At 43.7% G+C, this 22,573-nt stretch overlaps 1 protein-coding gene across 2 annotated transcripts in view; it reads left to right on the top strand.

The window, feature by feature from the left end:
* Positions 1-2,847: 2,847 nt before the first annotated feature.
* Positions 2,848-22,573, top strand: part of IFT38 (intraflagellar transport 38) — a 56,894-nt gene continuing 37,168 nt past the window's right edge. For both annotated transcript variants that reach the window (XM_085075075.1, XM_085075074.1), the window contains exons 1-7: positions 2,848-2,946; positions 3,415-3,526; positions 4,708-4,792; positions 8,746-8,925; positions 9,859-9,954; positions 19,421-19,504; positions 21,191-21,324. In XM_085075075.1, coding sequence (XP_084931201.1) covers positions 2,925-2,946; positions 3,415-3,526; positions 4,708-4,792; positions 8,746-8,925; positions 9,859-9,954; positions 19,421-19,504; positions 21,191-21,324 — 713 coding nt within the window. In that variant the 5' untranslated portion in view covers positions 2,848-2,924. The remainder of the gene's footprint in view (positions 2,947-3,414; positions 3,527-4,707; positions 4,793-8,745; positions 8,926-9,858; positions 9,955-19,420; positions 19,505-21,190; positions 21,325-22,573) is intronic.

Below are 22,573 nucleotides of genomic sequence, written 5' to 3'. Positions count from 1 at the left end.
CACATCCTGTTGTCCCCATGATCCTGACGGCACGTTCTGGGATAACCCAGAGCCCTCTCTGTGCCTTTTGCTATACTCTGGTACAATATGGACAGTAGTAGAATAATGATAATAATAATAATATGATAATGTCTTGAACTTATCAATAAATTTTTCCAAATGTAGTATTACCATCTTTCCTATAAGAATGCAACTGTCCTGTTTGATTGGCTTTTATCCTGGGGAACCTTCAGAGTTCTGACTCATGGGTCAGGTGCTGGATAAAAACTATCATTTGGGATATTGGCATTAGCAAAGCCATGTGCTGTCCTGGTACTTCGAGATGTAGGGAAATCCAGGACAGAGATGGACACCTGCCCACAGGGATCTGTGAGGATATACAATGAGTATTATAGTGGGGTTAGGAATTTCGTATTTTGTGTTTATGGTATCTTTGTGACTAAATGAAACACTCTTGTGAAGATACACGCTGCTGTTTGTTGGTTTTCTGGCAGTTATTTTTTCATCTCCTTCTGAAAACAAATATTTACCAGCCTTGACTGAGCCATGTAAATTTTGCTTCTTATCCACAGTGGCTGAAGAGGTGTGTTCAAGACCCCACAGCAGCAATTCCTGCTGGGGAAGTGTGCCAGGCTTTACAAGTTTTGGAGCTCATACACAAACTCTCACTGTGCATTCCAGGGTCCAGATACCACATTCTGCAGAAGGATTGGACTATTTGCAGAAGGATGGGACTATTTTCTAGTCCCATACATACTTGTGTTGTTTGATTTTTGCCACACAAACGCTGGCTTCTTGCCCTCGGAGAGATCATCATGGTCCTCTGCAGAGCAACGGGAGACAGGATGGATCTCCGTGTGATAAATGAGTGGAGAGTGAATGTTGGCTTTCGCATATATGAATTTAGCATTTATAAGCGATAAGGTACTGTGTAAAGTAGCACTTAGATAAAATATATTTAAGCAGAAACAAAGTTAGAGTGAATTATAAACTATGTAATAGTTGGAGTATGCTAGAAATGTGCTAAGAAATACATGGTAATAGATGTCTTTTAAACCAATAAGCCACAAAGCCAGAGATCAAGATGCCCTGAAGGAATAAAAAGAAACAGACCTCATGCATTCCAGGAAATCTATTATTTACAGTCACACCTCCCTGAGAAGAGTCCCAGCCACAACTTGAATTAGGGGTGTAGAAGACTTCAGCCTTCAACCCTGAAACAAACCAGAACACCAAGATGTCACCGGCCTGGCGGAGAGGGGCATAGAGCGAAGAAGGAGGAATGATTGAAGTGTAAATAGTTTTTTTTGGACTTAATGAATATGTAACAGTTACAGAAAGTACTTAAGTGCACATTAAAATTAATAGGGTGCGGGACTGAGCATAAGGCAAACCAACCACTCCCTACCGGCCGTAAGTCTTTGTTCTCTTACTAAATGTTCAATATTATATTCCTAAAAATGCCGGCTTGTGAATTTTGTCTATATCACTCTGAATTCCCGGGGACGGCTCCCAGCCCTCCCTCCTGAGTCACAAATCATGCTCAGCCCGGCGGTGTCCCCAGCGCCTCTCCCCACTGCCCCCCAGCCCACAGCACACGGGGCAGGCCTGACTCTCCGAGCGCCGCTGGTGCAGAGCCGGCCGGGGGCGCAGGGAGTGGCTGGCAGGAGCAGGGCAGTGCTTGCGGCCTTTTGCAGGGCACTGGTGTCTTGGATTGATGATATGATAATCCTTTATCCCCTGTCGTTGGCTTATATGCCCAAGAAAGAAAAAAAATGTGTAAAAATGTGTGGTCCTGTCTCTTTAACTGCACCCAGCCGCAGAGAAAAACGCGGGTTGTTTTGAAAACATTTTCTCCAAGCCTCGCTCCGGGGGAGGATTCGTCGCCCGGCAGGGACTGCGTGCTGGACGGGGGTCGGAGTGAGCTCTGTTCCCGTTTTTTCCATTCTTCTTCTTTTTTTCCTCGTTCGGACCCCTTCTCTTCGATCTGCTTTGCCACCCGGAGACCCAGGAGGGCCAGAGGACAGCAGAGCTCTCCAGGGAGCTCCACCCGGCCCCGGGTGGGGGGCGAGGAGGAGAGGGACTGCGTCTGAGAAAAGGACTTTTTAATCAGGTTGAATAACTGCCTTTCACCTTGTTTTTCCCCTTCCCCTGTGCCTTGTAGGGCACTCTGCGTGGTTTTGTTAAATAAATAGTTTTTTCTTCACTTCCATCTAAGAGGTTCTGTTGTGGGTGGGGGAGGGGGTGTCGGGGCCCTTCGCTCTCGGAGGAGAGAGTCTTATCATTAACCCGGGACAACTGGTGAGGCCACAGCTCGAGTGCTGTGTCCAGCCGTGGGCCCTGAATTGCGGAAGGACCTTGAGGGGCTGGAGCAGATTGAGGGAAGGGAGCTGGGGAGGGGTCTGGAGCATGTGTCCCATGAGCAGGGGCTGAGAGAGCCTGGGGGGCTCATCCTGGAGGAGACTTTGTAGGGGGGACCTCCTCCTTCTCGGCAACTGCGTGCCAGGAGGCTGCAGCCGGGTGGGGGTCGGGCTGTGCTCCTAGGCAACAATGGACACGACAAGAGGATATAGTCGTAAGTGTGCCAGAGGAGGTTTAGGTTGGATATTAGGGGGAATTTCTTGCCAGTAAGAATGATCAGATATTGGAATGGGCTGTGTAGTCCCCGTCCCTGCAGGTGTTTAAGGAAAGCCTGGACGTGGTATTCAGGGCTCTGGTCTCGTTGTCATGGTGGGGATGGGTCCCTGGTAGGACTCGATATCTCAGCGCTTTTCCACCACAACTGATTCTGTAGCTCTGCGACCGATCCCGTGCTTCCGCGATTCAGTGTCCAGGCTCGGCACACTTCGCTTCCCGCGGGGTTTGGCCCGGGCTGGCCGCCGTAGCGCGTTGCCTCAGAGACGCGGCGGCCGCGGGTCCCGGCGATGTCGTTCCGCGACCTCCGCAGTGAGCGCGGCCGGGGGCGGCGGGGCAGGGCCGGGCAGGGCGGGATGGGCACCCCCGCCTGGGCCTCCGGGGGGGCTCCCTGCTCTGCCCGGCCTCACACGGAGGGCGCTGCCGCGGGGGCTGCAGGGCTGAGCCTGCCGGAGCCTGCCGAGGAGGGATCCCCGCTGCCGGGGTGGCACAGCCTGCGCGGGGTGATCCCAGAGCTCGTAGGGAACACTGTTGTGTTTGCAGGGAGAGCCTGTGTCAGCGTTCTTTCAGCCCAATCCCGTAAAAAACTCCTGTTTCCACTTTGGCGTGTTTTCTGTTGAAGTGATACGATTTAGGTTAATTATTGAGGTTTATGTTATTATTTGAGGTTTCCCAGTGCTTTGCATAGGCAACTAAACAGCACGCTATGGGAGATGGCATTTTTGTCAAAACTCCTGTTGGATATATGAGAAGCAATCCCTGCTCTTCCTCATTTTTCAGATTTTACTGAGATGATGAGGGCGCTGGGGTATCCCCGACTCATATCCATGGAGAATTTCCACACCCCAAACTTCATGCTTGTGGCAGAAGTGCTGCTGTGGCTGGTGAAAAGGTTGGTGGTGAGGCCAACACATTTTGGGCTGATGCTGGGATGTGGGCTGTGTGCTTGGAGCTGATGGTTTGCTGTGAAATTGGGGAACTAAGTGATATTTAGTCATTCTTTGAGCTTTGCTCTTCTAAATACCAGTTGGAAATGTGGTAATGTGCAGGTTTTTAGTTTCATTCTGCAGTCTGGAGTAGAAAACACAGTGACTTAGTGCTGGCAGTGCACCCTGGCTGTGGACTCATTCAAAAGTAGCTTATCTCTCTCACATATTCTCCAAAATCCACAACCATTCTGCCCATGTCTGACCCTATACCCAAACAGGGTGATCACCAAAATACATCCAGGTCTTGCCTTTTTGCTGCAGCTGTTGGTTCAGCCTGGTATTGTCCTGCATCCACAACATGTTTAAAATATATAAAACTATTTGGTTATAATCTACAACTCTTCAATTGCAGTTTTACACCCACTTAACCCATTGACAGACTTTGGTTAAATATTTCTGGATCTTTAAGTGTTATTTGAATTATATGTTATATTTTTTCTCCCACTTAAGTGTAAAATTAAGGGTTTTTTAAGCTTAGAAGGTAGAATATTACAGTTGAAAACAAAACAGTTTGCCTGATTGCTGTTTTTTGGGTTAGATTCATAATTAGTATCTATGAATTTTAATTACCAAGCCGTTAGAAATTTGCTGAATGCTCGTGCAGTTGTTATGAAGTAGGGATATACTCACAACCATTCAAAATTAGTTGGATTAAGTTGCCTGAATAGTTGAAAATCTTTTAAATGCTCCTGTTACACTGAGGGGCCAAATTAATAAATTTTCCCTTATTCCTCCCTGGTTCCTGTGGACTGGTCACTTCCTGCATCTCACTCATGTTTTTTTAAGTATTTCACAGATTTCAATTTGTTTTTTCTTAAGTTTGCTTTACTTGTGAAAGGAGTATGTTTGAAATGATGTCTGGGTATGAACCTGTGCAGTGTGTCAGGTTTGACAGCTCTTGCAGTTTGTAGAAATTCAGTGTGTTCATTCCAGGCTCTGGATGCCCCAGTCTGCAGTAGGAGCTATAAATTTATTTTCCACTCTTGTTCATGCCTGTTTTGTTTGATTTTTGCCCCGCATGTGGACCAAGCTCTTTAAATTTGCCACAATCATGTTATAACCTCTATCTTATTTGTTTGCACAGGTATGAACCTCAGAGTGACATTTCTGGGGATGTGGAGACAGAGCAGGACCGCGTTTTCTTCATTAAGGCTGTGGCTCAGTTCATGGTGAGTTTTTCCAGGAGCTGTGCTTGGGCTGAAATCCTGAAAAGCTGAAATCCTGATCCCATGTGAGCTTTAGTGCTTTCCCTCTTAACCCCTCAGAGTTTCCCTGCAAGGGGTGGCTGAGTTTGTGTTGCATTCTTGTGCTGCTTTGTCCCTGGAGGTGTCCAAGGCCAGGTTGGATGGGGCTTGTGGATCCCACCTGGGCTAGTGGAAGGTGTCCCTGCAGGGGTGGAACTGGATGGGCTTTAATGTTCCTTCCCACCCAAACCATCCATGATTCTGTGATCCTGTGTCTTGTGCTAGTGGAAATTTGAAGAGGCCAGAGTGTGCTGTTACTGACATCCTGTATTTCTCACTATGGATTTGGGATCTAAATATGATATTGGGATCTAAATACAAGATTGGGATTTAAACTGGGATCTAAAACGATATTCATCTTTATCCCTTCTTATTTTTAAAGAGGTGACAGTGGAGGACACAGCTATAGATAGGAAATGTTTTTAAGCCATTTAAATTGTTTTAGGAGAGATCTCATCATGGCTGTTGCTGACTTTGGATGCCTGGTTCTTTTCTGTGCATGAATGATTGTATATGTTGTATGGGATTTCCCACAGATCTAGGCATGTGTTAGATCAGATTTTTTATGCATGAGCATGTTTGGATTGGGCCATCAACTTTTTTTAGTCTTTTGGAATAAAATAACATTACCTTCATAGAATTCATGTTATTTTGAAGCAGTGTGAGCCTTTGCTGTTACCACACAAATAATGAAAAGAACTTACTGGGGCTGCAGGTGGATCTGGAAGCGATGGAAATCTTTATACTAATACCAAAGATGGATTACAATACTCTTTCTATAAATTTAAAATATATTGAAATGATATTTTAACCATATTTCCCTTCTCATTTGTTAATAGTGAGCACCATAAATTATCTGAATTCTTAATTTTGCCCTGTTCAGAGCATGGTACATTCCTGTACATATTAGAATGTACTTTTGAGCCCTGAAGCATTATGAGATTGAGTGAACAGGTCTATTTTGTTTGGAAGGGTTTCCCCCCTCCAAGCACATGTATGGAAGCAGAAATAATGTAATGCTTTTCAACAACTTATTTTATATCAGAAATCCCAAGGGTTTTGGAGAATTACATTATATAATTCAGAAAATGAAATGAATGGAAATTACTTTAATCATCCTGTACTTAGACTCAGTTAACATTACAAGTTAATGTGGGGATTATTGTAGGTTTTTAGCATTTTCAGGATGAGAAAAAACTTGTAGACATTTTCTTAATAATTCACTGTCCATGGAATCCACAATTATCTTCTCCAGAAGTTAATGGCTTTGTGCATCTGTAGGCAGATGGGAGATTTGATGGAGACAGAATTGTCTCAGAAGAGAATGTCAGGACAGATTCATCATCAGGAAATATTACTGGAGTTTTGCTCTGCTTTACTGAGCAAGGAGTAAGGAGGTGTTAATTTTCCATACAAATTAGGTACTGCTCTGTGTTCCTGGCAGTTTGAGAACTTACTAAATGTCTCCTTTCCAGACCCAAAAGTTCTGAAGTGTCTGCAAAGTTGTCTTAGGTGGGTTTTTAATTATTTGCCCCCTAGAGCTGTTCTAATGAGTGGGGCTCAATACCTGGCTCCTGCTTGAGCCCACTTGGATCCAAATTTGAAGCAGAGTGCAGCAAAAAGCCTCTGATGAGTTCATCTCATGGAGATCTGTTCATGGAAACAAACCCAGCAACCCAAGGCACACAACCTTTGGGAAGAGTCAGACATCACAGTCAAATTTGGGCTTCGTGATATTAATAAAGCAGATTGTGAAGTTAAGCAGATTTTATTGCTGTTGATGCCATTCTTGCTGTATATTTATATTATTTTCTGTTGCATTTTAACCATCTGATCTTTGGAACAGATAGAGGTGCTTTTTATTGTTTCTTTAAAATTGGAGTTGTTATAAAATGAAATAACCAATAAAATAGGTGCCTGTGTCAAACATGAAGTCATGGAGGTGACTTTCCAAACATGAAGTTGTCTTCTTGACTCAGCAGTGCCATTGTGCCAATCTCAAAAATATATGTACTTGTCTGTATATTTTTTCCTCTTTTTAACTAGCCTTTGAATGAAAAAACATTTTTTTCCTCTTACTAGACATTGATTTTACTCTGCTGAGGGTGAATGGAGCTGAAATTGGAACTCCTGTCTCTAACATCATCCTTTATGATTTAGTGCATCAGTCCCCCTTGAAAAGGGAATGTTTAACAGAGTCTGTCAGTTTAATGACCACTTTTCCTCAAATTGAATATTTGCTGTTTTTACAATTAATTTTTTAGATTTCTCCTACTGAAAGGGAAGGGAGGTGAACATACCTGGCTTTTCACTTTGTGTCTTGGCTCCTTTGGGGTCATTCTGATAACAGTATTTCAAAAGCAATCGGGTTTGTTGTGCTGTGAGTCTCGTATTGCCCCAGCTCAGGGTGCACATCATCTCTTTTGGGAGTTTGGGCTTCAATTTTCAGGAATCACAGAAGATTCTGAGTTGGAACCTTGAGCTCTGGCAGCCTTAGGGCTGTGCCCATTCCTTGGGGAGGCTGTTCAGTGCCCAACCACCCTCTGGGGGGAGAACCTTTCCCTGATACCCAGCCTGACCCTCCCCTGACACAGCTCCAGCCATTCCTTCAGGTCCTGTCACTGGAAATAGATACAGAGTCATTTTCCTCTGCTCAACTGAGATTTTGGGATGAGAGAGGCAAGAGGAAAACATTTACTGGAAATTAAGATCTGATTTTAAAGCCACAAAATCTGACAAAATACACCTGAATAAACATGGGGCAACATCCATTTGCTTTGTTTCCTTTGAAAAGCTGGAGCCAAATCCATGGTTTGAGGTGTGGTCCTTTCTCTCTTTAGTTTCACTGGTGGGTAAACCTTGTACCAAATACTGTAATATTTCAGTTTCTTACCCCAGCTTGAAGATCCTGCTCTGTCAGAGCCCGAGGGCAGTGGGAATTCCTTCCAGGAGCACTGTAAAACCAAAGCTGTGTAATACCCCCACTGACTCATGGACAGGTTCTATCTGCCACAGCATTCCCAAAGGAGAAACATTTCAGCAGAAGTTTCATCTTAAAAATATACTGAAAAGAAGATGTTAGGTCAGTTTTGTGTTTAATGTGTCGTTTTTAAGCTTAATTTTTGTATCCACAGCTGGTGATCAATTTTTTTTTGCTTCTTTATTTAGTTACGCCATCAGGAATTCTCCCTCAAAGTTTAATCTGGAATTTGGAGTTGGCTCCTTGAGGCTATTCATTTATCATACAAACTTCTCAGAAATTTCAAGGACAACATTTCTGTCCTTTCTGTGACAGGTGGTAATTTTCCCCCCTTTATTATTTTGAAGTACAAAGGGATAATGTTAAATTTTTCAGTATTTTTTCCATACTGCTGTGTCTGTACCTTTCAGAGATGAGAGACAAGGGAATAAAATCACTGATATCATAGCAGGGGAAAATTTGAGGGAAGCAATAAAACATTTGGAAGGTGCTGGTGGAAGAGAAGACAGTTAAATTAGGATAATTGATCTTATTCTTGCAACTCATTAAGGGTGAAATTTACCCCTCTGCAGCATCATCACAAGACCTGGGCAGCACTTACTTTCCACTTAAACCTAATTTGAATTTAAGTGGTGCACAGGGTTTATTCAGGGAAGAAATAATGATAGTTTGAGGGGTTTTCTGCAGATGTTCTGACATGCACGGAGTGCACAGGTTTCAGAAAAAAATTCTTCTAGAAATACCAGTATTATGATGAGGCAAACTGGATGTCCAAACAGGAGGATTTATTCTGCAAAGCTGAGCATGGTGTATTCTGCAAAGCAAAAAGAGCTTTGGAGTGAAGATAAGTGAGGATTTTGTCCTTTGTGACTGCTGGATTCATTCTTACTTCCCAAAGGCTACCAAGGCTCACATCAAGCTCAACACCAAGAAGCTGTACCAGGCAGATGGATATGCTGTGAAGGAGCTGCTCAAGGTCACCTCTGTGCTCTATGGGGCCATGAACACCCAGGGAGGGGAGCGTGCAGAGCTCCCTGAGGAGGACAGCAGCAAGTTCAAGTTCGATCTGGGCTCAAAAGTAAGCAGAACTTGTGTTCACTTAGGAAAAACTCATCTCTCTCATAGCTGAAATTGGAGAATGTTCTGGCAAGGCAGTAGGTATGGTTTGAATTCATTTCAGTAGGTGAGGTTCTGTGATTCTCTGGTTTGTTTTAATCTCTGAATTCTCTGAATAATGCAAGGCAACAGTGGCACAAAGTTGGTTCTCTTTGAAGTGCTGTTGAAATCAGAAATATTGGAGTAGGCTGGAATAAAGATTATTTTCTTCCTATTAAACTTTTGCAACAAGAGTAGCTTGCAAAATACTGACTGAAAGTTGAATTTTAGCCCATGTGCATTGAAGGAAAGGGAAATCTTCATGTGACCCTAACAGACATCAAAGCTGTTCAAGCCCTTAAAATAAAAGCTATCTCTAGGTATTTTAAAAGCACCTTCTCTAAATATATTTTTTTAAAAGGGTAACCCAGCACTTTGCTAAATAAGAGGAGTTTCTGTTACTACTTCTGTGGAAGGTGTCCCTGCCTGTGGCAGGGGGTGGGACTGGATAGGCTTTAGGGTCTCTTTCCACACAAACCATTCCATGATTCTCTGTTCCTGTGATTCTTGAGAAAATGGTAGATCCACAGATGATTCTCCTCTGTGTAAGTCTAGTGTCTCTCTCTAAAGAAATAGTAAAAAAACACTTGAAGATGATTAGTGTTTATTACTGATTACTGAGATTTGTGGGGTTTTTTCTTGGCCTAAAGTGTTTGGGTTTTCACTCAGCAGCCCCATGGTGCCTCACCTAGACTGTTTCAAAGCCAAGAGACAAGTTCACTCTGCTTCCAGTGCACAGCTTATAGTAGAGTTTTGACCTCCTGTGCAGTCTTGATATCAAAATGGGAAATGTCATGGATTTTCTTTGTGATGTTGGGGATTCTCCTGCTATTCAGTGCTGTTGCTGTGTTCCCAGATTGCTGACTTGAAGGCAGCTAGACAGCTTGCTTCCGAAATCACCTCCAAAGGAGCAGTGCTGTATGACTTACTTGGCAAAGAAGTGGAACTGAGGGTAAGTACACACTGGAGAGCATGGAAAAACCTGTGTTTACTGTGTGCCTCAAAGGAAAAACGGCAAAAAAGTCTCAGTTCTTCTTAATGGCTGCATCTGACATGAATATTCTGTGAGTTTGAAGGAATGGGTCTGACAGTTTGCGTTTCCTTCCCACTCCTATTCATGCCTGGCTTGCAGAGAGCCTGAGAGAACAGCTTGGCATTTTCTCTTCAGCAGGAAACTGAAATCCTCTCTGTGGGACTGTTAGGAAATACATGTGCAGGCTGAATTGGTGGGGATGGATATATTCTAAGAGATAAATAATGAATGCTGTTGGTTTTCCAAGGACAAGGCTCATTATTTCTGTGGCAGGAGCTGGAGGCATCACAGCCTGCAGGGCACATGGAGCAGCTTAGCTGGAGAAGTGAAGGAGTGAAATCAAAAGCTGTTGTGTGAAGTTAGTGACACTGCCAAGAAGTCTTGCCATTATTTTCTTCAGTGCCTTTATCTGCAGTGCTGGAGGTTATTAATTTTTGGAAAATGGACATTTAGAGAAGGGAGACTACGTGGTGTTGGAAATGTTCAGATTTGCAGTGTCTGAGCTGTGGGAAGTGCACCCTTGAGAGGAAATGTTGGAAAAGTTCAGATTTACAGTGTGTGAGCTGTAGGGAGTGCACCCTTAAGAGCTGTAAAGTCTGAGCCTCAACAATTAATGCTCCCAGGTCCTTGTTTGATGGAGTACAAGTGTTTCAAAGGCTGGGTGATACACTGGGAAGTTCATCCATGGAACACTGCCTTTCCTGCTGGATCCATCCATCAGTGTGCTGTGCAGGACATTATTATTTCAAAAGAGAGAGAGAAGTGATAATCCGGTTTAATTCAATATGCACAAATGTCACTGAACTGTTAATCATTCTGCTTAATTTTTTGGCTTTGAAGGAGTTTCCACACAGCTGCTGTGTGATGTGTTAATATTTGCTTTAATGGAGCATGGAACCCTTTTGTTTGGTGTTCTGCATCCCTGTAACTCTGCTAAAAGTCAAATATAGCTCAGTTAAGGCATTTTTAAAAGTACTCTAGCATCACTTTGGAATTTCATGTTGTTTAGTCACTTGAAATCAAGGCTTTTAGGACACTGACTTTAAAACTGGGCCCTGGAAAAGGGCCAGGCACAGGTAGAGTGTGCTGAAAGCACTAGCTGAAAAATGAAGAGACAAGAAAGTGCTTCAGTGCAGCCACTTCTCACTGGGGCCATTAAGAACTCTTTGAGTGGTAGCCTATTCAAAGGTGCCATTTCTAAAAGGATGGGATTTCCTAGAGCAGTGAGGATGTGTTCCTTGTGGCACTAATGGCTGAGTGCACAAGATGGGGCGAGCTAATCCTGCCCAGGTGCACAGGCTGTGTTTTGCAAAAAGGTTTGGCAGATGGAACTTGTTGTCTTGAAGAAATGCTGTCCTGGGCAAGGTGACCTTCTGTGTCATTAGGTCTGAGTGCATCCCCTAAAGGCAGAAGGTGACAGTGACAGCACATGGAGAGCCTCCAGAGAGCAGCAGAAGAGGCTTTTGAGCTCTGTTCCTTATGATTTGGGGCTGGTTCCAAGGTTCTGCAGTGATGTGTTAAACCTGAAGGACCCAGTTCTGGCTGGTGTGTTAAATGTCAAGTTTGGTCCATTAGCATGGAACAAACTTGAGACTTGAGCTCATAGCAAAACAAACAGGTTTCAGGTTCAAAGTCAGGAGGTTGCAGGAACCAGTTTTGCAGTGGAATTTGTCTAATTTTCCTGTACTTACTACAATCCCCTAGCTCTGCCTTTCACTTGTAGTATGAAATTTGCCCACTGTATGAGAGGCTTAAAGCCAAATGCTATTTTTTCCCATCACTGTTGGGTCTGGGTTCTTGTTACATATCCAGCACTGAGGGCAGTAAGGAATTGCCCTTCCTCATCTGCCACATCTTCCCTGGATCCTTCACAGGGTGCTAAGGTGCTCAGGAGACCTCAGGAATAGCATCCTCTGCCTGCCTTTCCCACCCCATTCCAGGTGGGGAAGAATTGCAGCTCATTTTGCCTTTGTGTGGGCAAGCAGAGCCTTGCTGGTAGATACCAAATCAGTTGCCATTAATCCAAGATTACTCTTACTAGTTTTTAATGTGCAGATGATTGATTTCCATTGGTTGTTTTCTTTGGACACTGCCTGGCTAATTAATGCTCACACTAAGTGGCACTGCCAGAAGGTTTGTGCTGTTTGAAGGACAAGGGAGCAGAGGGGTTTAGGTTTTTATTTCATTTGATATCCTGAAACCTGTTGCATGTGCTAAAATGCATCAACAGCTGTCATAGTGTTTAAAGGAATTTGAAAACATGGGAGTTTTATGTTCCCTGAACCTCTTTTTTCTTTCTTTTTCCAATTCATTCATTTCCAAATATTTCAAGTTCTTCCTACCTAAGCTTAAACAGGCTGATGATAAATCTCATTTCTATCCTAAGTGAAGATGGCTTCATTTTCCAGGAACTATAAAGGAAATGCCAGCATTTGGCACTAATGGCTTGACTAGATCTGTTTTCATAGTCTGAGCAGCTTTTGGGGAAAGGTTATTGGGGAAAAGTGAAGTAAAACTCATTATTTTGTTTGGAAGTGCTGACTCTAATTTGCTCCACAACCTTTACCTTCTCTGTTGGATTACTTTTGCACGTAATTTGTATAGAAACTGAATAGAAAAGCTTCATACATTAGATAAATTTCATTGCTCCAAGTCATGAAATACTTTTTTAAAATAAATTACTTTCTGAATGAAAACAAATTTCAGCTAGAGAAGAATTTAAGGAATGGTTGCATTAGATTTACTGGAGATAGAGCTGTAAATGTATGTGCATATTTCTGGGGAAGAGTTGAAGTCTGTTTTCTTGGAAATGTGGTTCTGTGCCTTTCTGAAGCCTTTGCAAATGCATTATTCCCTGACTGAATATATAGTTCTTCTGTAGTTCTAAACTGCTTCCAAAGTTAATCTGTAATGTGCAAAAAGAATCTTTAATTAACCACAGAGAAAGAAACAAAACCTGTGGGGTTTGCTGAATTGAGACTATGATGTTGGTGAGTTATGTGGGAGAAAAAACCCAAAGAAACCCCAAAGCTGTGTTGTCAGATAAAAATCAGAAATATAATTACTGAATTCCATGGAATATGTTGTTTCTAGCCCAGCTGTGGATGAGCACAGTGCAGGTTATTGGTGTTCTGTGGCAGTGCTGAAGACAGAATTTTTATTTTCAAACACATTTATGCATTACATTTGGAGGGTAATTTTCAGTTTCCAGTTTTGGCTGGTCCAAGTCTTGGAGCACAGAAATTGCAGTTGGGATTTGTAGAGCTTAGTGGAGCTGATGAATGGGTTTGGTACCACACAGTGAGATCCCTAAATAAAAGGCCAATTCCATACACAGAGAAATACATCTTCATCTTTATTGTCTCCTTGCCTGACAGGGGCACCTTCTCTGCATTTCATTGCTATGGAACTTTAATTTTCAGAATATTTACAACTACTTTCGGAAGAGTAGCCAGGAATATTGAGTTCTGGTTTTCTGGGTTTTTTTTGCATGGGGAAGGTGGGGGCTGAGTTGGATTTGAGGTGGGGATGGGAGATTTTGTTTGGATTTCTTTCTCTGTCTTCCTACACATTTCTAAATGGATGGAGAGAATAAGAAGTTGAAAATACCAGTGTGTGATTAAAGCTGTCAAACCCCAAATCAAGAAAACAAGAGAATTAATGTCAGCACTCAGACAAAATGCAGCCCTGCTTCCCCATGCATTCCCTTTCCTGGGATCTACAGAGCTGCCATGGAAAAAGATGTTGGGAAAGCCAGTGGTGCTCTGTATCCTAAAAACAAGTCAAGGTGGGAGAAATGGCCAGATTAATCTTTGGGGGAAGGGAGGGCTGATGAGCTGGTCCAGAGCATTCTTCAGCTCAGAATAAAGCAGTAATGAGGCTTTCAAGGTCAGTTGTGCTCAGCTGAGGAAGGGTTCTCTTGTATTATCCTACTCTGGAAATCCAAAAGGAGAAAATTCTTGGCTGTTTATAACTCTGAGTGCCTCCCACTCTGCTTCTGCCAGAGGTCCTGTGGCCACATTAGCAGGAGCCTGTCAGGAAGCTGCCCTGCTTAGACTTGCTGAATTATTGGACACAGAAAGATAATGAAGCAAAAAAAAAAAAAATCCAGAAGGAAACTGCCTCTGTGCTGGAGGCAGGCAGAAAGGTTTCTGACCTTCTCAGGCTTGTTTTCATTTTATTTACCTCTTAATTAGCTGGAAGCCCTGTAAAACTGAAGAAAAATGAAAATAATCTTTTTTTTCTTAAGGCTTTTAGCTTGTGCTGAAGATGGACAATGCAGTGGGCTTGTTTTTAATGCTCCTCTTGGCACTTAGCGCATCTGTGACCTTGAGCAAAGTGTTTATTCCCTGTATCCGCTCCTGTAAAGAAAGGAATCGCTGAATTTGGTAGATTAAAGCTTTAAACAGCCACATGAAGTGTTTGCCAGTCTGTGGAGGATAAATTTTGGAGTGAGCACAGGGCACTGCTCCTTGCTCTTGTTATGGATGCCCACAGCTCCAACTTATTCCCAAAGTGATGGAAGTTTAATTCCAGCTGGGAAAGGCTGGAATTAAAGTCCTCAGAGAGCCAAAGGCATTCAGACCCAGCTGTGGAACTGAGGCAGTGTTAGCTCCAGCACAAAGCCTTGCCACTAAGGACATTTCACTTGAATCTTTTATTCCCACCTTTTGGATTAACGAGCCCTTCCTCCCCCCATCACTGCTGCTCGAGGGGAGAGGGAGATGTGATTTCAGAGATGGCTGCATCATTCCCTGCTCTTTGGAACTTAACTGCAAAAAAATCATTTTATTGAGAATGTTGGAAGCATTTTTCCGTCTGCCAAATGTTACTTCTGGATACCAGACACTGCCTGGGGGAGGCTGATAAATTAATTTCTCTCATTTCCTGGGCTGGGGTTACAAAATTGCCACACATAGGATTTCTAGTGGAAGTTTGTAACTTGAAATTGTCATAACCCTGGAGAATTACTTGGTTTGCTTCAGTTTTTTTGAACAGTCCTGCTTGCAGCCCAAACCTAACCTATGACTTTTGAGGAAGTGGGCTCATTGCAAAGTGGGAGGCCAGAATTAACCCTTGCAGCTGTGATACAATGCTGAATCAATACTGCCCTGTATATTAGATTGCTCCAGCCAGTTTTGTGCATGTATTTTAAGGAAGAAATAATTTTGTTTTCCCAGGAGTATGTAGCTTGAAGATATGGCACCAGGTGTAAAGTGGTGGGTGGCACTTTTCTCCTGCAATTTGGGGACCAGTTATGTCCAGTGGAAGGTGTCCCTGCCCTTGGCAGGGAGTTGGAATGGGATGAGCTTTAAGGTCCCTTCCAACCCTGCTCCTTCTTCCTTTAAAAACCAGCCAGCAGTACCCATGCTGCCCAAGGCCATTTCCAGCTGGTTGTACTGGGAATTTCACTCACAGGCTTAGCTTTTGCTCTGGAACAAGAGTTCCTTCGCATGCTCTAGAGGAGACATCTCAAGCCACTTCCTGGCTAAGGACCCATGAAGTGACACCCTGTGGTCCTGAGGACCAATCCAAGCTTTTACTAGTGCAGTAAAGACCTCAAAAAACTCGAACCTTCCACAAAGTAAATTCATGGTGACGATTCTGAGGGTGTAGGAAGATCACAGGAGGCACATCCTGGGGTTTGTGAGCTCAGGGTGAATCAGTGGCATCAGCTCCAGAGCCAGAATATGGATGGACCTGGTGGGGTGTGTGGGAAGGGGACAGAGCAGTGGAAATCCATCCCTGTCACAGAACTTTAAAGTTCCCTTTCCTGCCTTAGCAGAACCACATGTACAGGTTACTTCTGATTCCTTTTGGTCCATTAAAAAGTTATGTTTTTCAGTCAGTTGTCTGTCCCAGACCTCCTTGTGACATGGGTTTTACATGTTGGGATAGCTGAGGGTTTTGGGTGCTGATTGAGGCTCTGCATTGCTGAGTAGGGCAATGTCTCTGTGCATTCCCCTTGGAGACTGCTGTGATGAGCCTGAAAACAAGCAGCATAGTCTGGAAGCAGCAAAATTCTCAATTCCCATGACTTTATTGTCTTGAGGGGGAAAACAGGCTGTTGGGAAGGGTCAGGTTCCTTCAGAAGGATTAACGTGCCTCATGTGCCTTCCTGTTCTGTATAACAGTGCCTAATCATCCATGCCCTGCATTGGCAAAATGGGATCCCAGTATGTGTGAGTGAACTCCCTGAATAATAGACTCCCCAAAAGCAAAGTTTGGTGGCCTGCATGGACAGCTGGAATTGCCAAACCCCTGTTTGCAGGGAGCAGGAGATGTAATCCTGCTGGAGGGAGGCTGAAGTGGCTGTGAGGAGGTTACTGCTGTGTGCATCAGGCTTAGAACTCCTGAAAAACAAGATTTAACCTGTGGTCAAAACCTCAGCAAAAGAGTCATGGAATGGTTTGGTTGGAAGGACATTAAAGATCACCAAGTTCCAGCCCTGCCATGGGCAGGGACACCTTCCATCATCCCAGGTTTCTCCAAGTCCAATCCAGCCTGTCCATGGGCACTTCCAGGGATGGGGCAGCCACAGCAAGACCAGTGTGTCAGAAAAAAAGCTTTAATTTGTGTTCCTTACCACAAAAAAAGGTGTCTAGAAACCTGTACTAGACCTTGAGCACATCAGTACACGTTATTACACTACATTTATCAGCAGGCTTGTGTGCTGGTCATGCTTAATTGCTTGCCTTTGTTCCTTCCTGGAGCTTGGAGGATGGATGCATCCATTTTTCCTTACATCAGGCACACAGCAAGCTGCTTTATCAACTTTTGGTCCATAAAAATGAAAGTCCATTACCAGTTGAAAATGCTTCACTGGGCATATTTGCAGCATGGGTTTTGCAATAGGGGTTCCTCATTGTTAACTGAGAATGAAGCTCCTGGGTGGAGATTCCCAGTGAAGGAAGGGATGAGTGCATTTGCAGAGGGTCCTTCTTGAAAAGAGATATTAAAAATAAAAATTTCCTCTTCATAGGGTAATTTTCTGTTCATAGAGTAGCAGGAAATGTCCCAGTGACAGTTACCCAGGGAAGCTGTGACAGACATCCGCAGAAAATACGTCAGTGGGTTTGACAGATTCAAAATATATTTATTTTTCCATTATATTTCCATTATGTATACTATTTTCCCATAATATTTAATATCTTTTCCACTTAGACTTACTACTCCAGAGAGTTAAACTTTGGTTAGTGTCGCTGTTGTACCAGTGAAGTGGAAAATGCACATTCCAAGGCAGAGTTTTAGGGATGGGCTGTGTGCACAGAGGATTCTCCTCTCCATCTCTTGAGTTGTGAGGGAGTTAATTGCCCTGACCTCCTTTTCCAGTTTAACCCTGATCCCACAGTCTGAAAATTCAAATTCCAGCTTTTCCACTGCTCTGCATTTCCCTGACAGCTTTTTCCAAGTGGATGTGACTGTAGGACCGAACCTTGTTTTAGAAAATAATGCGGATTTGTGTGGAACACTGTGGTCTGTACATGAAACTTCAGGGGTGTTAGAGAGAAGACAGCAGAGGGAAAGTCATCAAAATTGCATAAAATATTCCAGCTACAAGGGCAGATCCTCAGAAGTTTCTCCAAACCCGTCAGTTCCTTGCCCTGCCCCAGTGCAGTGCCCTGTGTGTGTTCTGGGGTGTTTCACCAGGCTGCTGGAGGGGAGCTGGTGAGGGAGCTGTTTATGATTAAAGACTACAGACTTCCTTGCTGTTCCTTTTATCTCTTTTACAAGTGGAAAGGACAGTAATTCCCTTCCCCCTGGTATTTTGTTTGGATTGTTCTGGCTGTGAGGCACAGACTCTCTGAACCCAGGGCAGTGTCTGCAGCAGGCTGGTCCTGGCAGAGGCCTCACAAATAAACAAGGATTTTGCTGAGCTTTTGAAATGTTAAATATTCCCAAAATAGCAACTGAGCTACATTATTCTTCCCCACCCTCCTCCAAAAACATCTGCCTATGGAATTACTTGGGAATTTATATTGCACAGATTTTTTTGTATCTTATTTTTACCCAAATTAACTTTCTGCTTTGGAATTTGTATTTTTTTGTGGACAGAGGGATGTTCATGAGCGCTTCAGGCAGTATAAGCTGTCACTGCCACCAACAGATGTTACTCCTGTCACTCTCACCTACAGAATATTTGTTCTCCTCCTTTTCTCATGCCAGGAAAATAAGCCTTTGTGCAGCCTGTGCTGGGATTGTTCAGAAACCTCACCCAGCAGAGGATCAGCACAAAAACCTGCTTTTTTGTTTGCTCCCAGGTTGGGTTCACCCTGCAATTCCCTGGCCTGGAGTTGGTGGGGAGGGAGCTGAGCTGTGCAGTCTGGAGTGTCTGGCATGGCATCTTAGCAAAGTTATTGGATCTGCTTCCAGAATTCCTCCTCTTGAGGGCTGGGTACAGCCTGTGGCAATGTGGCATTTTTAGGTTCTTAATCTTAATCAGATATTTTCTAGAGAGATGCTTTCTCCATCTTTCTCCACCTGTTACCAAATGTTTTGCCAATGTAAGATTGTTTTAGGGACATTGAGCTGCCAAATTCTCTCTCTTCCCCTTCCAGTGCCAAGCAAGTAATGCAATGTTTTTATAGAATGACCAGGTCAGTGTTTAAGGCATCAATTACACCCAAGCCCATGTGTCCCCAGAATTGCTGAGAGCGGAAGAGAAGGGATTTTTTAATCCTTTGGCATCTAAACAGGGATCACTGGGGTTTTTTTGAGGAGTCTGACCCACTTGGTTGTCAGAACCAGAGAAGCCTCTACATCTGCAGCATGCAGTTCTCACATGGGCATGGGAGGCACATGGAATCATGGAATAGCCTGAGTGGGAAGGATCATCCACAAGGATCATTCAGTCCAACTCCTGGCTGTGCACAGGACACTCAGCAATCCCAGCCTGTGCCTGAGAGTGTTGTGCAAAGGCTCCTGGAGCTCTGGCAGGGTCAGTGCTGAGTGTTCACCTGCCTGGCACGGGTTGGTGGCTTTGTAGTCCTTGCTGCTTCACACTTTGGGACACTGTGCTCCTCTTCCTGCACTGCTGTTTTCGTGGGTTGTGCTGTAAAGTGATAAAATCTTCTGTCCCCCTTGCACATCTTACTGCACATGTAAAACCACAGCAGTTGCCAAAAATTTGCCTTTGAGAATACCAGACACAGCACTCACCTGGTTTTGGAAAAGTGCCTTGATTGCTCCCTGCTCTTCTCAACTCACTTCACTTTTTCATCATCTCCTGTTCTCTAAATCATCTCAGCCTTGGTGAATAAACACTAAGTCCTACCCCATTTATTATGCAGATCATCCTATCATTATTGCTTGATCACCCTCAGTTCTGCATAAATTAGTTCCTTTCTGTAGTGTTTAAATAAATTGGTGCATTTTTATTTCCTAGGAAGCGAGGACAGAATCTATTGCCAGACCTTTGGAGATAAATGAGGCTGAGAAGGTGATGAAAATTGCCATTAACAGCGTTCTGGTAAGCAAAATGCTGTTTATTTGATTGTAAAATTATAATTTCTCTGCTGCAAGAAGAAATTAGTTCTTTCTATCAACAGCCTGGGGTTAAGAGTGGCAGAGCCATCACCTGAAGCTGCACCAGGTGAGTTAATAGTGTTGAACTTAGTTAATGGCTAAAACAGACTTTGGTGACGTCAGATGTGTAAACAGTTCATCAAGCAGTGTTGGTTCAATGTACACAAACATTCCTCCAGTTGGTGCATCGAAGAGCTGCACTTCTCTTTTGGGAGAAAATATATTCTAGTCATACTCCCTGCCTCTGTTAGGAGTTTCACCCCAAGAGCTCTACAGGAGGGACAAAAATTGTCGAAATCAGCACAGAAATTTACACCTTGTCTGAGCCCTGTGAGCTCTGCAGTCAGGGCTGCAAGGAGTGACCTTGGTGACACAAAAAGTGCTGGTGCCTCTGGAGCTGGAAGCTGGGCTCTGGATCAGGACAGCTGAGCTGGCCACGGGCTGAGTGAGGAGAGCTGGCACTGTGCTAGTGAGTGCCCTGCCAGGGTGTCCTGTGGCTCTTGGTTTGAAGGACTTTTTGTCTGTCTGCACTTAGCAGCACTGTCTTTGCTCCAGTGCTTGGGTCCTGAATTTCTGACCCTGCAGCTGCACTGTGTGAGGAGGGTGGTTAATTAACTCCTACTGATTACTTGAGTTATTTAACTGCAAACTGTACTCAGTCCAAGTGTGGAATTACAAGGAGTGTAGTTCCAGGTTTAAACAGCCAGTGGATAATCAATAGATGTTCCAGGCACTCTTCTGTTCTGTTTTGCTCCTACCCACAGTCTAAATTAACACTAAATGTTGTTAATGTGCATTTCTTATTCTAGCAGTAGCACTGATGAGCTGACAGCTGCATGGTAGAGAGGGATTGGCTTCCTGGGAAATAGCAGTGGCACACACTGAGCTCATTAATCCTGGCCCAGCTCATGGAATGACCTGCTGGAGCTGAGCAACAGCTACTGCTGGAATTCCAGCAGTGAAATCCTCCCTCTCCCTCTCTCCCTCATGGTTTCCTGAGCATGAGCACACTGAGTGGACTCAGCTCATTTTATTAAATTGGAATATTCCCACTTCCCCTCCTGGTTCCTGTAGCACATGTTGTAATGTTCAAGATACTTCCCAGATTTTGGAAAAAAATTGATAAAACAAGACTTAGAAAAGGGTGAAGCTGTTCAGATATAGGAAGTTCTTTATAAAACTAACTTCTATCTTGAAAAGAAAAATGGTGGAAGCTTAAAATTCATAGTACCAAGAAACAAATGCATTTTTCATCTGCATTTATTCAGAGAATCATGTAATCATTAAGGTTGGAAATTATCTTAACGTTTCCATTAAGATACATTCCAAAAAGACCTTAATGATTCCAAAAGATAGGCTTCTTCCTATCTTTTACTGCCTTTTCAGTGAGAAGGAAAACTAAAGTTAAAGCTGTGGGTTCTTTTCCTTTGTTAAGAATGTCAGGAAAAAATTCAGTATTTTACATATGTAAATGTCCAGTTAGTTCATTATCCTGGCCACAAAGAACTTTTTAATTTCCATTGCCTACTTGAGTAAACACAGATGAGATTATCCAGAACAATGTTCAGCATCTGAAAGATAAATTTAATTATTCCAGTGCCAGCCATGGTTCACCATCCTTCTCTTTCAGGAACAAGTCCAAAAGACCAAAGACATGTTGAATAATGTGGCTTTGGATGAAGCCAATTTGGAGGCCAAGATTGAAAAACGAAAATCAGAACTGGAAAGAAGTCAGAAGAGGCTGCAGACTCTCCAAAGTGTTCGGTAAAGATCATGAGCTGATTATCTACTGCAGGAAGGAGTGTGAACAGAAAGGATGGAACTGGTGCAAGCAGTCCCTCTGTTCCCAGAGGCTTCTGGCGTTAAGCACCAATTAAAAACTTCATTCTGCAGCCCCTGTTAGGATCAGATGCTCTGGGCAGTGGTGCAGCCTGCCAGAAAATCTGTAGAATCATGGAATGCCACACTGGTTTGGGTGGGAAAGGACCTTAAAGCCCATCCCATTCCCTGCCATGGGCAGGGACACCTTCCACTAGCCCAGGTTGCTCCAAGCCCCATCCAGCCTGGCTTCAGACACTTCCAGGGATCCAGGGGCAGCCACAGCTTCTCTGTGCCAGGGCCTGCCCACCCTCACAGGGAACAATTCCTTCTGTATATCAAACCTAAATTTCCCCTCTTTCAATTTGAACCCATTGCTACTTGTGCTGCCACTGTTCCTGATGAAGAGTCTCTTTCTGGCTTCCTTATAGGCCCCTTCAGATGCTGGAGCAATAAAGGTGTTTAGATACCAAATAGAAAAAGAAAGGAAACATTAGAAAAATGAGTGGTGGAAGGAATGACCTGGGTTCACATACACATTTTGATCAGTACCACTCTGTAGGATGTGCATTGGGTGGGTGTGAAGCATTGAGCAGCAGCAGAGGTTTTTGGGGGGCAGCAGTCAGCTCTGATATAATGACACCATCACTTCATCACACAGTCTAATTAAACTTATAATGGCTCAGCATACGTTTGTACCAGGTCCCCAGCAAAGAAGGTGATTTGCCAGCCGTGCTACACACTTAACTTTTTGCAGTCATGGAACAGCAGGATAATTAACTTAACATTGCCTTCTGAGGGGGCCAAAATGCTGCCTTTGTGCCTTTGTGAAAGAATACAGGAGTTGTGCACAAAAACCTTCTCTTTGCTCTATGCAATTTGCAGCATGGTTTAGTGAGGGGCTTTGTCTTGAGCTTTCAGTCTCTGAAGCAGTGTGAAACCTTAAAAACAAAAGGGTTTTGAGGCTGGTTTAGCAGACCTGGAAAGGAAACTGCAGAACCAAAATTGCATTTCAGAATTCTGTACATACAGGGCAGTATTTACAGACTCCTAGAATTCCAGAGTAGTTTGGTTGGAAAGACCTTAAAGCTCATCTCATTCCAAGTCTCTGCCATGGGACATTTCCCACTATCCCAGGTTGCTCCAAGCCCCATCCAACCTGGCCTTGAGCACTTCAAGGGTGGGGCAGACACAG

This window comes from Lichenostomus cassidix, chromosome 14 (assembly GCF_008360975.1).
Source record: "Lichenostomus cassidix isolate B80296 chromosome 14, HeHo_3.0, whole genome shotgun sequence".
Lineage (NCBI taxonomy): Eukaryota > Metazoa > Chordata > Aves > Passeriformes > Meliphagidae > Lichenostomus > Lichenostomus cassidix.
Note: the sequence above shows the minus strand (reverse complement) of the source record. Positions and strands in the feature narration are given on the sequence as shown.